We start from the raw sequence: 13,551 nt of genomic DNA on the forward strand, positions 1-13,551 counted from the left end.
CAATCCTTGGTGTATGTTCAGGGATATGTATATCCAGTTGTCTTTCTGTGTTCCCAACACATAGCTTTACCCTGTTGTCTTCAAAGCTGCATAGAAGAGCTGATCTGAAGGCTTTAAGAGCTGGTACTCTGCTGCTTTGGCTCTCCTAGTACCATTTGAGGTCCTGGTAAACTCTGGGCTTGTATAAGTGATATCTATTCTATGTTTTGTCTTGCCATGGGGAGAGGATGACTTGGGAGATGGGAGGCAGGGTGTGCTTCACATTCTTTCAGTCGCATACAGCAAAATATTTGTGTGAGTTTGGACCAGCATTTAAGAAAGCTGTTTTCTGCACAGATCAGCTATATCTTCTGTTGCAGAGTGCTTCCCTATGCCAGAGAAGTAAACATTTTGGATCTGTTCGGTCAGTACCAAAGAATCATTCATTCTGACCTTCTACAAACATGACATCTGACCTTCTACAAACATGAGCAGAAAAAGAATTCACAAGTGTCTTCATAGTCATACAGCAATTCAAAACCACAAAAAAACCTGCAGTGTGGTATAGGGCAGGTCCTGTGCCTAAATTGCATTTACATTTTATTTACTGTGTAATTTCCAGAATTGTATACAGCAAAGGAAAACATGAAGCCTAAGTTCATAATGGGTGGCAGAAGGTAGAAGAAACATGTGAATGAATTATAAATTAAGTAGAGAAAATTCAGCTATATTGTCTTTTTTTTTTTTTTTTTTTTTTTAAGGTATTGAACCTCTTTCTGGCCTTGCTGCTGAGTTCATTTAGTTCAGACAGCCTTTCTCCTGCAGAGGACGATAATGAAATGAACAACTTACAGATTGCTGTTGCAAGAATTCAAAAGGGAATAGATTATGTGAAGAAAAAAGCAGGTGAATGTGTCCAAAAGTCTTGTTGGGGGAAAAAAGCTGTTATAAATCAAAGAACAGCAACAGATCAGTTGACTGATGAGAGAGACCATTGCATTTCCAACTGTACCATAGCTGAAATAAGGATAGATACAAATTATCACAAAAATGATAATGGAATGGCCACTGTTATAGGTGGCAGTGATTATACATCATTCATAAACAACCCAAGCCTTACTGTGACAGTACCAATAGCTGTTGGAGAATCTGATTTTGAACATCTAAATACAGAAGAGTTTAGCAGTGACTCAGATTTGGAGGAAAGCAAGGAGGTAAGATTTAAATATTTTATATTTTGTATGAATTAATTATACCCATTGTATTCTTTCATGGTATGGCTCTTCCTGCTTAGAAATAGGAAGTGATTGTGATTTGAGATTGTTGTACTGTACTGAGAATGAATAAACTGAAGTGGGATAGTGGAGCTAAAGAGAGTAGGAAATCCAGGCAGAACTGTATAAACATATACGAACCCATTTATAAAAGGGTTTTGAAAAACACGTTTTTCCAAATTTTTAGTTGGATAGACAAACTAGTATATAGTACAGAATAAACAGAGACAAAAGACATGGGGTTTTTTATACAATCATAATATTTCCATGAAGTAAGGATGAAAGTAAACTGCTATTTAAAAAGATTAGAGGAGATATTAATAAAGATTATTAATACCCTTTGCATCTGATTTTTAAAACTCACTGAATTCTAGCGAAATCAGCATTATTTGTACTGGATAATCTAACAGAGGTGCTAACTCAGGCTAATGAGAAGAATAACAACAGTTTTTGAGTTCTGAAGTTAAAATGATGGGGGAAAGCAAGGGAACAATGTCAGTATTATAAGGTGAATATGTCAAGTAAAAATTATGAGAAAAAATAGAATTACTGAATGAAAAAATATTAATTTTGTGCTTGTTTTGGGGAGTTTTGAACCAGTCACTTCAAAGACAACTGCCTGACCTTAAACTGGGTCAGCTTTAGGAAAGTAGTCATTTGTCAGCAGCTGCAGACTGAGGGAGGAAGCAAAATCATGGATTTCAGCAGGATCCTGAGAGACACTCTGAAAATTCAGATTTCTGTGCTGTAGCTCCAGTGCAGACTGTGTCTGGTATCAACTCCCCGGGCACCTGAAGACACAAGGACATTAATGGAGTATCACTGCTTGTGCAGACAGCCGTACTCCAGCCTGGATTGCTTTATCTGGATTGTTTTGTTTTCTTCTGGGATTTGGGGTTTTTTTTATTTGATTGGTTGTGGGCTTTTTAGGTTTTTGGTTATTTTGTTTTGAACTGGCAATGAATTTGCCCATGTTCTTCCCAAATTTTAGAAAATAAGTTTGTTCTAGCAAAGTGTAGTTAAATTAAACTTAAATTTGAAAGGTATAATAAGATGACACTTTAGGTGTGTCTTTTATTGTAGAGTGCAGTGTTCAATAGTATTACACTCATTTGTTATTTCAGCAGCTTGTTTCCTGACACTTGATTTGTTCCGTCTACTTTTTGGAGGTTCTGTTACTCCATATATTATGTTGACCTCTCAGTTGAGAAGACGTTAGATTACTAAGAGGCCTTTTAAAAGCAAAGCAAACAATATTCATAACTTGTTTTAAAGTATTAACTGCTCTTTGTAAGGAAGCTATAATGTCTGCTGAACAGCTGCTACATCTTTTACGTATTATTAATCTGAATAAAGGATACAGGCCTTCTTAGTGTGTTCTAATAAAAACTTGGTTTTGTGGAAGGAATATCTGATGAATCCAGGTAATTTACTCTTGCTCTGATAACTGTGTTAAATCTAACCCTTACCTGGATGTTATCCAGCAATTGAAGACACCTGGTTCTTCACTATTTTACATTTAAGAATTGCGTAACAAAATCTATGCCTTCTCACCTCTGATATTCAAGATTAAACATCAGCATTAGCTGTTTATAAGATACTATTATCTAGTATTAATTTTAACCCACTCAAATTTGGAAAAGTGGCTAAGGATTGGGATAGTTGAAAGACAACCATAGGAGATACGTAAATTAACAACAAAAAAACATTTCTTGTATACTAGTTCACAGTCAGTAAGGAAATTGTCTTTCATTTTGTAGACTTTTTTCAGCTCTTTCTTTCAGACTTTCCCTTTAAATGGGAACAGTTTATATTGGAGTTGTTAGATAGCTACATCATGTGATGAGCCTTTGAGAAGTCATTGGTGAGAAGTGAGGTTAGATTTATACCAGAAGACTAGCGAAAGATAGATGTGAGGTACTTGAGGAAATTACAGGTTTATTGCTAGGCATGGGTTTTCATTTTTACATTGCTATATATCTGTTACCATCCATAATGCACCTTAAACTATTTGAAACTTTTTTTTTTAAGTCATGCAGTTAATAAAGCTAATGATGCTGGGAAAAATTGCTTACCCAGAAGTTTTCGTGTTTGACCTGGTATGATTGATTTTTTGTTTTGCCTGCAGTTTCTTTCTGAAAGTGTATCCTATATACATATTTAGCATCTGGTGAAGACCAGGAATAACCTTGAAAATGAAATGCAAGGAAAAATATATTTCTCTTATTTTAAAGGTCTAATTACTACCATTTAAGAGGATGCTTAAAGCTGTAATATAGTGTGGGTGTATCTATCTGTCTTTTTGGTTTGGAGTTTTTTTCTGGGGGGTAGGGGGTGGGGGTGGAGGGGGTTTGGGGTTTTTTTTGTTTGTTTGTGGTTTTTTTTTAAGTTCAGGCCCAAGTCCAATATACATCTACGACCTTCAGAAATTCTGCTAATTTTACCTCTTTCAGTATGTCTTTGGATATGCTTAAAGCTCTAATCAACAGCTATAAATGCTATGTTTTGCAAATGTGTGACATATCTAGAAAACATGTTTTTAAATAAGTAGGAATCCATACTTCTGCTGTTTCCAGAACTCAAACAACCTAAAGGGTACCGTGTTTTAACTTCATTGCGTACCATTCTTACTTCTCACAGGAGTAAAATCAAGCTGGATCAGTCAAGAATGCAGATCTGGTGCTTTTTAACCAGGCAGAGCAACGTGTCAGCACGTTTACACAGGTTACCTAAACAAATCATACATATATGATCACTTTTGAGATTGATTGGCCTGCATGCTACTCAGCTACAATATATTTTTCCCCATCCATTGCAATGTAGTGGAAACATGCACAGCCGCTCTGTAAACTGAGTCCCATGACTCACGTCACAGCATGATTGAGGGCAACTCCAACATGTTCCTCTCTCCTTGTTACGTCTTTGGTATTTTCTGTACTACTTCCGTGGCATAACCTGCATGCTTTGTAGGTTTTTATTATTGTTAACTGAACAATTAAGCATCAAGACTGTTCAAGTTTAAAAGAGGTTAACAGCCTATGATTTTATGAAAATGGAAAGGTAATCTTCACTTGACTTTTTCTGTTCATCTGTTGAACCATGTTTTTAAGCTGTCATGTAATTATGAACATTTTCTGATCATGTTCAGTTGACCAATGCCTTTGTAATATTACATATATACAACTACTTGTATGCTAAAATGTTTATATCTTCTGATATAAATTGTTTCATGTTTGTTCACAATGTTTTTATAATTTACATTCCAGTTTTCTCATATAAGAGAAGTTAAAATGTAGGATGAAAGATACACTCCTGGGAACAATCAATATCTTTTTTTATACATATGCATAGTCCTTCTGAATATGGATGTAATAATTTAATTATATTCTACTCATGAAGTTTGTGTATGTCTGTAAGATTGAAAGTTAGGAAATCATTTATATCAGTTTTTCTCTTCATCATGATAATTGTTTCTTTGTGAACTTAATCCAGTTGCTTTATTTTTAGAAAGACATAAAACACAGTTTCAAGCCAAAATTCTATGTAGGATTCTATGTAGGTGTCTAAATAAATCTGGGTGTTTTAAAATGGTATAAATAAGGAAGTTCAACCAAGAAAGAAATATAAAAATTAGGAAAATCCAGGATAAGGCTAAAATTAAGACAATTGTTAAAAAGACAAAATAGGAAGTAGTACACTCCCAAACCTCTAAACTCAGGAACTCCAGAACTGTAAAACAAACCTTAATTTTACCAAGTTACGTTTCTTATTCCTGATGATCTCTTCTGAATAGTTGGGCAGTTCTGCTCCTTGCCATTTAGGGGTCATTGAGGTATTCCTTTTCCAAGTACAAATTTTGTTCACGTTGTTTTGTTGTGAATCCTGCATTATCTTTCATGTATTCTTTTGCACTGTCTTATATATTGGAAATATTTCAGGTCTCACTTTTGTGCTCAGGGGGCCTGAAAGCTATTCAGAAAGACGGAATGGAGAAATAACTTTCTGAGGATTTTTCCAAACCATTTTAGAAAAGGCACTTAAGTAGGGGAGAGTAGAATGGGGTAGTATCCCATCCTACTGGGGCTAAGTATGGGGGGATGATTCTGATTTGATGGATATTGTTTACGTGACATTGCTCCTGCTTCCAGCTTCTGCTGTCATGTATCTGGACAGGTGTAGAACAGCATGCAAAATAGTAAACCAGGGGCTTGTGATCATTTGACTGAAAAATACCTGAATCTTTTTCATTTGGATGTCACATTGTCTTACTGTAACCTTCTTGCATAATAAGGTGATGCTTTTTTTTTTTTTAAATAGATATGCATGCCTTTTTTCTAAGTAATGTAGAATAGGAGACGTAGGTTTTGGTTTCAGTTTGGTGAAAAAAACCTAAGTATTTTCTATGGACAATACTGTTGGTTTCTTTAAAAGGTAAATAATTTGCAAGCCTTATTTATAGACATACTTACTTTTATTCTTTCAGAAAAAGCTAAATAAAAAGATCCCAATAAAAGTGACTTTACCAATTGTGCTTACACTAAAGAGTACCGTACTCAGTGATAAGTCAAGCTGATGTAGTAAAGATTATGATTACAAAAAACATGCTTTGTGTCCTTTTTGTTGTTTAATTAATAGTTGAGACTAAATGGAAAAATGAGATTGTTTTTATTGAAGAAGTATTTCCTGCTGAAAATAGATCTGATTAAGCAGGAAAATATTCAACTGGTAGAATATAAGCAGTGTAACAGTGTAAGCTAAGATTTTCTGTTGCATTTCTACATAGTAATGTTTTTGGATCCTCTTTTCTAAGAGGTTCCTGAATATACTCTCCAAAGCGCTGTTATCAACAATGGTCTTTCACATTTTACTGCAGTTCTTTACCTCCTTCTCCAGCAAAAAGAGACTCAGTCTATTTAAATCAAAAAGAAAAAAGAGAGAGAGAGATCCTTAGTAAATGAGAAAATAAGAATACACAGCACAGTCTTCCTGTGGGTTTGTTTTGGGTTTTTTTAAATTACACAAGACACTGCTTCCCTTTTATTCCTCATATTAACAGCTGTATTGCTGGTACATTTGTTCTTTGCTTTGGAGGTTGGGAAACATATCAGATTTTCCTTTACTATTTGAATATCAAAATGTGAATGACTTATAAGTTCAATGCACAGTAGGTTGCACCATGTGAATAATCAGTGGCGTACTTATTATTGGCTTTTATGACGGAGTTTTCTTTAAAGTCTCTATCTGCAATTTTGTGTACACTTTCTTTTATTATTTTTAAGATGATGCTCACTAAAGATTGACTCTTTACTAATTACCTCAAGCAATCCTAAGAGGCTTCAGTGGGACAATTTGTAGTAGTAACATTATTCTTGCAAGTATTTGTACCATCATACCTTGACTCCTTCAGGAAAAAAGAAAGATCATGAGCTCCAAATTTTGACCTTATAACAGTACAGTAGATATTTGTATTGAAGAAATTCATGTATTCAAAATCTGAATAGCTTTCCACTGATAACAGTGAAAAAGAACAAAGGTATTCTATTGAGGGAATTTTCTCTAACAAAAATGTTTTAGCTGATGATTTGCAAATGTCAAGGCAGCTAATCAACTTTTCAGTACATGAGTTGACCCATTGAGTCCAGTGCTTAGTGTGTATACAATGAGGCCTTCTTACCTTAGTTTGGTAAACTTTGAACAGCAGCTAAGTGCTCTGGAAGGTGAAGGAGGAACATTTCTGTCTTTCCTAAAAGTCCTGCTCCTGGAGTGGTTCACAAAATTAGATCTCTGCCAACTTTGTACATAGCAAAGTAACTAACTGAATTTTTAATTAGAACAGAAAACTCTTCTATGCATATTGCTTTTTAATGTCTGGGTTTTTTTGTTGTTTGTTACCTTCATCTTAGTGAAAAATATGAGCACCCCACATGAAAAAGAGAACCGATGTTTAATTAAATCTGTAACTCTTCAAGCACAGGATTATATCCTACACTGTTCTGAGAAGAAAGAGGGAACCAGGCTACCTGTCCTTTATATCAAAATAGTTCATTGAGCCTCTAATTTGATTTCTAGAGTCAAGAAAATTGCCTTTCTTAACTAAAAATAAAAAATTTCTCTAATCTCTGATTCTTCTACCATGTATTAAGTGAGACATATAACTTCACATTCTAAATGCCTTGATTCTTTTAAGTTTCTTTTCTGTTTATGGTTGTTCATCGTTTAATGTTGTTAATTCATAAAAATCTGTATTCTTTCAGTTGAATTTATGTCATCTGCTCAAATGGTGTACTAAGTAGCTTACAGTTCAAATGACCTAGGGTACTTCATGTCGTTTTTAATTTTTATTAGCAATATGACACAAAACTTCCTTACTCTTAAAAAATATATATTTTTAAAATTAGTAATTTCATTTATAATTCAGTTCATTATTTCAGTTTACCCACCACTGCTGCAACATTTTGCAATGTATATGCTATATCATGGAATGATGAAAGCAGCATATTAATAAAATGATGGAGGTATATAGTGCTATCCTCAGGTTCAGCAGAATTAGCGATAAGAAAAGATGTTTGCTGTGAATATTGATATTTTAAAATTAATGCTACTAAAAATGAAGAGGTGTTTACATTAAATATAAGTAATTTGGGGGTTCTATTCCAGGTAATCAGTTTCTAAAGTAGCAGCAAAGTAGGCAATATTACTGAATCATTTTAATAAAAGTTAATGCAGAACACTGGGTTACTTCTTCTTATTAAATTTTCTCTGTCTTCTTTCACAAACATAAAAAAAAAAATTATTTAATACCTAAAATAATTTTTTCTTTCACATTTTGCTATTGAGGTTTATCCAATAGCTTGATTGGATAGTGCCTGTAACTTGTCTGCTTTTATATCTTAAATGTCTCTTGATCATGCAAGTCTAGCTAAATTAATGAAAATAGTGTTAATTCTACAAAACCCAGGCTGTTTTACAAAGTGTGCTTACATCATTCCCTACAGACATTTAGTTGTGTGAATTCATTACTGATGTTATATACTTCTTGATAATAACATTGTAAAATGTCAGAGAATGCTGTGACCAGAACTACTTTGACTTAGTTTGGTACTCATACTCAGATCGAGTGTACAGGACACCACATCTTCCTTTAAAATCTCCAGACTATGGACTTTTGCAATACACATACAGATTACAAAATAAAAAATAAATTAAGGCTTCTTCTTTTATTTGTATTTTTTTTCATACTAATGTGACTTATGTAATTTTAATTATTAAAACAAAACAAAAAAATTCCTTTCTTTCTGGGTGTTAACTGTACAGGTATGTGTACCAGAGTAATGGGTAGTTTCAGAATGCACAATGTAATACATATGTGCATGGGCTAAAAAGAATGCAAATTAATGCCAGTTGAAATGTATTTATCATACTTTTCCGTTTTGAAACTTATCAGTATATATGAAAAAACATAAAGAGTGTTCATATGGTAGTGATAGTTATGGGTTAAGATAGGGCAGGCTTAATTTGTTTTATGAATGTGTTGAGGGTAATGTTCAAATTCACATCTGAAACAAGGTTTCATATTAATCCTGATTTTACTTTAGCATTTTCCAATCTAGATCATAAGAATGATCTTAAAACAAAAAATAACTAAATTTATCTGTGGTCAAAGATAACCATGTTTTATTATAAATTGTCACATATGCCAGAAGTGGTTAGCTTGCATCATACTGATGTTTAAGATGCCAGTCAAAAATAACTAATAATTAATTTCCTTTATTTTTATATTATCAATAATGGGCACTGAAATAAAATCAGTCCTTAAAAGTCTGCTACATTTTCTCCCTTGGACAGTTTACCCTGACAGGGAGGAGGAGACTGCTCTAATGAAAGTAGCTACCAACATATATAATCTTAAAGTATATAGTATAACTGGTATTGGTTTAAAATGTAGCAAGAGAAATGACAGTAAGAAAATAATAGTAGAAAACAAAATAAATAGAGTATGTATCAGAAAATCTACTTGGTAGTAGTAAACTTTGATGAATGATGACACCGTACTATATTTAGACCAGAAATTCTGAAATTCCATTAAAGATTACATGATAAGCCTTGCAGTCTCTAGGTAGAAAGTGGATGATTTATGCACATTTCAACAGCATTGACTGCTATATGTGGATGTTTGTGTGTATTTCTGGTGACAAATATTGTTATTATTACTTGCACACAATGTTGCATGCTTAAGTTAATTACAGTTCTAAAAATGTAAATATTAGTAAAGTATAACTGTTACCGAATTTTATTTTCAGAAGCTAAATTTTTCCAGCTCATCTGAAGGAAGTACAGTTAATTTAGCTCCCTTTGGAGAAGAAAAAGCTGAAACTGAACCAGAAAAAGCATCAGAGCTACAGGCATGCTTTACAGAAGGTATGTTTTACAGAAGGTATAGAAATAAAATTTAGGGTTAGCAATTACATTTTGGTTGTTTGCAAAAAGCATGGGCAGTACAAGGAAGCTATTTGCTACAGCAGTCCTGGATCCTAGTGTGTCAAGTCTTATAATATGGTTGTAGACAGTTGTACTGAAGTCCATGGAGCCATTTGTGTGATGCAAAGTTAAATATGTGTGTATGTGATCATTTATAGTATTTTAAAATAAACAGTAGGCACAATTCTGTAAACTGATTCTCAGCAATCAGTAATCCTGTTGATTTAAATTACATTCTCAGTAGTGAAATCTGCGAGACCAAACCCTACACCAGGTTCACGTCACTGAGAAATTTAAACCAGAATCATGTGATTACCCATGGTCCCTTCCTAGTGCTAGAAAGCAATCCAGTGGATGATTCAGATCTTGGAAAATTTTACTCAAATAGAGTTATTATCTTGACATTACACCATTAATGAGGGCAAGGGGTGCATAAATATAATGTGGGATGCAACAGGTGAATGAGATCCTATGTTTTTATTCAAGTAAAGAAGTCTTAACAGCATACTTGCATGTCCTTAGATTTTTCCATTTGTTTTAGTTCTGTATAGCTATATCCTTTAGGGGACTACTGAAATTTACGGTATAGGAATGTATTTCCCATTTTTGTGATATTACAGATTTTACTTTCCTTTTAAGTCATTATTAAAATCATTCAAAACAAAATATGTTCCAGGATTAACTCTCCTGTCCTATCCATGCTTTTTGATTTACTGTTATGAAGACACCTTTGATTTGAGCTAGGACTCTTGTCCTTTGAAATATTATTTCACTCTTCTTTAAAAAAACAAAATTGTTTTGGAATGTGGGGCTATTTGAATATATCAAGCTCTTGATTAAAAAAAAAAATACTCTTCTCAAATAATTTCACATAATATTACAGTTCTTCCTTATCCTTATATTATGTGATGTCTATCAATCCTTGGGCATAAGATTAATTTTTCCATAATGTAGGCATTTTGAGTAGTTGAAGGTAAGGTAAATCATGCTCTTCACAGTGGTAGCTATTTTATCTGAGCTGATGAAATACAATGTAACTTACTTGTAACATATGAACTTAATGACGCTCACAGGAAAACTAGAATACTGCCTTTGGGACCCATTAAAATCGTTTAAACTTGGTTATGCTTCTATGTGATTAATTGTTTTTAAAGAAATAAGGAGACTACTATTAGCCAGGCAGATACTGAGGTTCATTTAAAGCTGTGCCTTGAGGCCCCATGATAAGGTAGGGAGCTGTCCAAGGTGAGGCAGCATTCTGTGGATGGTTGCCACAAATCTGTACCACATGGAAAAGCTCTCACAATCTCCAGTTAAATCACATGTTTATGTCATGAAAGAGGTATCCTTAGTCAGCCCTTGAAGCAGAGGTCGTTCCTCAGTATAATAAAATACAGGGTGTTTACATCTGTATGATTTATTTGAACCTTAGGTGAGAGACAAAAAGTACTTTTAAAAGAAGCTGCTGTACTCTTGAACTAGTTCATGTGAAATTTGCTATGTGTTTATGCTCTTTGTTTCTACTCCATGACAATTCTCATATGTTCTTTGATTATGTGTATAGAAATGAAAAATAATTTTAAAAAATGTGTTTATAAATGAAAATCAGCTCAATTAGATGACTCTTTTTGATTCTAAGCTTGATGTAGCGTCAAGGTTAGTAGAAAAATTGTGTACATGCAAGTTTTCCTACTTACAAAGTATCAAATTGAGAAGATAAGGATGCTTTAAGTAGCATGAAGTAATTTGAAGTGCTGACTACCTCATGAAACAGGAGCTAGTTAAGAGTGATTTTGCTTTTTCAGGATAATGAAAATTCTACCGTATAACAATTTGTCATTGTTTGTATTATTAGGCTGTATAAGGAAGTTTAAATGCTGTAAAGGCAGTGTGGAAAGCACAAAAGGAAGAATCTGGTGGAACCTTCGAAAAACCTGCTACAAGATAGTAGAACACAACTGGTTTGAAACATTCATTGTCTTCATGATTCTTCTCAGCAGTGGTGCTCTGGTAAGTAGAGCTTGCACCCATAGAAACAGTACCTATAAAAAATGTTTTATCAAAGAGAGTATTATAACACATCTGTGTTCATTAAGAAAAAAATGCAAAGTTGGCTTGAAAGAGAGCTTAGAACTAAATTCCCAGAATATTTTGGGTAGTGCATATAAAATAAGTCATTAAAATTCTGCTGTCAAATAACATTCTGCAGATGCATTTTCGGTGAATACAAGGTGATATGTGTGTGTGGGTGCTTATGAAAAGGATTACACTAAAAATCTTGTTTAAGAAATTATAAGAATCAGACAAAATTAATTGTATGCAATAGCTGGAACAATTATTATACTTCAAATTAAAATCATCCCCAAAAGCAGTACAGATACTGAATTCATCATGTTCTCAGGCAATTTTTTGCTTTAGTTTTAGTTTCAGTATTTCTAGACTGTTACATAGGAATCCTTGAATTCCTTTATACTATTCTTAGTGACATTTAGTCCTTTACACAGCTACTAAGTATTGGGTTCTTTTTGGTTGTTGATTGACATAGGATTTGGTATATACTGCCATTATCTCTGCTCCGGTACCTGAAGCACCAAGTCCCTTCCTCCTTCTCTGACCTTGGTGTTTGCAGGGTAGTTTCTCTCACTTTTTTCTTCAGTCCTCACACTGCCATCTGGTGTTTTGCCCTTTCTTAAATCTGTTTTCCCAGAGGTACCACCAGCTTCACTGATGGGCTCAGCTGCTTCCTGTGGTGGGTTCATTGTGGAGCCAGCACAGGGCAGCCCTTGACCTCTTCTCACAGTGGCCACCCCTGCAAGCCTCCTGCTACCACAACTTTGCCACCAACACCCAATATTGGAATTCAGCAAAGATCAGCAGCAACATAATATTCAGCCACTGTAGCTCATTATTCTCTTTTTTTAGTTGAATTTATTATAATCAGGAGGCTGCCTTCTCACTGAGCCTGACTGGGCTTTTCAGGGTGACAAATTGTAATTCTGTGTTGACTATTATTGAAATTTCTAAAAACCTTTTTGGCAACTCCAGTAATTATATCATAATTCCATTATCAGGCAATGATAAAATCTAAAACTCAGAAGGAATGCAATTGTAATCTCTGCTCATGATGGCTTTTCAAGGTAAAACATCTGAAGTTGAAAGTGATTTTACTTTGCCACTTTTAATTCAGTTCTTTTGGCTTAATTTGTAGTTTGCAAAGACCTATGAATATCTGACTTATATGCAACCCATTCTTCACAGGCTTTCGAAGATATATATATTGAACAGCGCAAGACTATAAAAATCATGCTGGATTATGCTGATAAAATCTTCACTTACATCTTTATTCTGGAAATGGTGCTAAAATGGGTGGCCTATGGTTTTCAAACTTATTTCACTAATGCTTGGTGCTGGCTGGACTTCCTGATTGTTGATGTAGGTACTATACTTTCTAAGTAGCCTATTCCTGTTTAGGCAGGTCCTTTTATGTGACTCCAATCTGATGCATATATATACAGTGAAGAATATAAATTGGGTTTAAAAGAACAGAAAATGACATATTGGTGAATAAGATTCCATTGTAATTATTCAGTGAGTAATTAAATCTGCCTTTATATTTATGTTGTCATTGAGTCCATGTGTTCTGTCTGTGTTTTACTGCCCTGGTTCCCAATCAGTGAATGAGGAAAATCAGCTGATTGAACTTCAGTCTTCTGGATTTGGTGATGGAGAACAAGGAGGAAGCAGACAAAGAAAGGAAAGGGAGATTTAAGTGAGCACATGGGGTTGGGGTAGGACAGTTGATCCTGGGCGTAATGAGTCA

The 13,551-nt window shown here is 34.2% G+C and overlaps 1 protein-coding gene across 1 annotated transcript in view; it reads left to right on the forward strand.

Annotated features, from left to right (window-relative positions):
* LOC142414276 (sodium channel protein type 2 subunit alpha-like) overlaps window positions 1-13,551 on the forward strand; it is an 82,686-nt gene that overhangs the window by 53,389 nt on the left and 15,746 nt on the right. The window contains exons 17-20 of the mRNA XM_075511288.1: window positions 741-1,193; window positions 9,554-9,671; window positions 11,587-11,741; window positions 12,990-13,163. Coding sequence (XP_075367403.1) covers window positions 741-1,193; window positions 9,554-9,671; window positions 11,587-11,741; window positions 12,990-13,163 — 900 coding nt within the window. The remainder of the gene's footprint in view (window positions 1-740; window positions 1,194-9,553; window positions 9,672-11,586; window positions 11,742-12,989; window positions 13,164-13,551) is intronic.

Source organism: Mycteria americana, chromosome 9, assembly GCF_035582795.1.
Source record: "Mycteria americana isolate JAX WOST 10 ecotype Jacksonville Zoo and Gardens chromosome 9, USCA_MyAme_1.0, whole genome shotgun sequence".
NCBI classification, from domain to species: Eukaryota; Metazoa; Chordata; class Aves; order Ciconiiformes; family Ciconiidae; genus Mycteria; species Mycteria americana.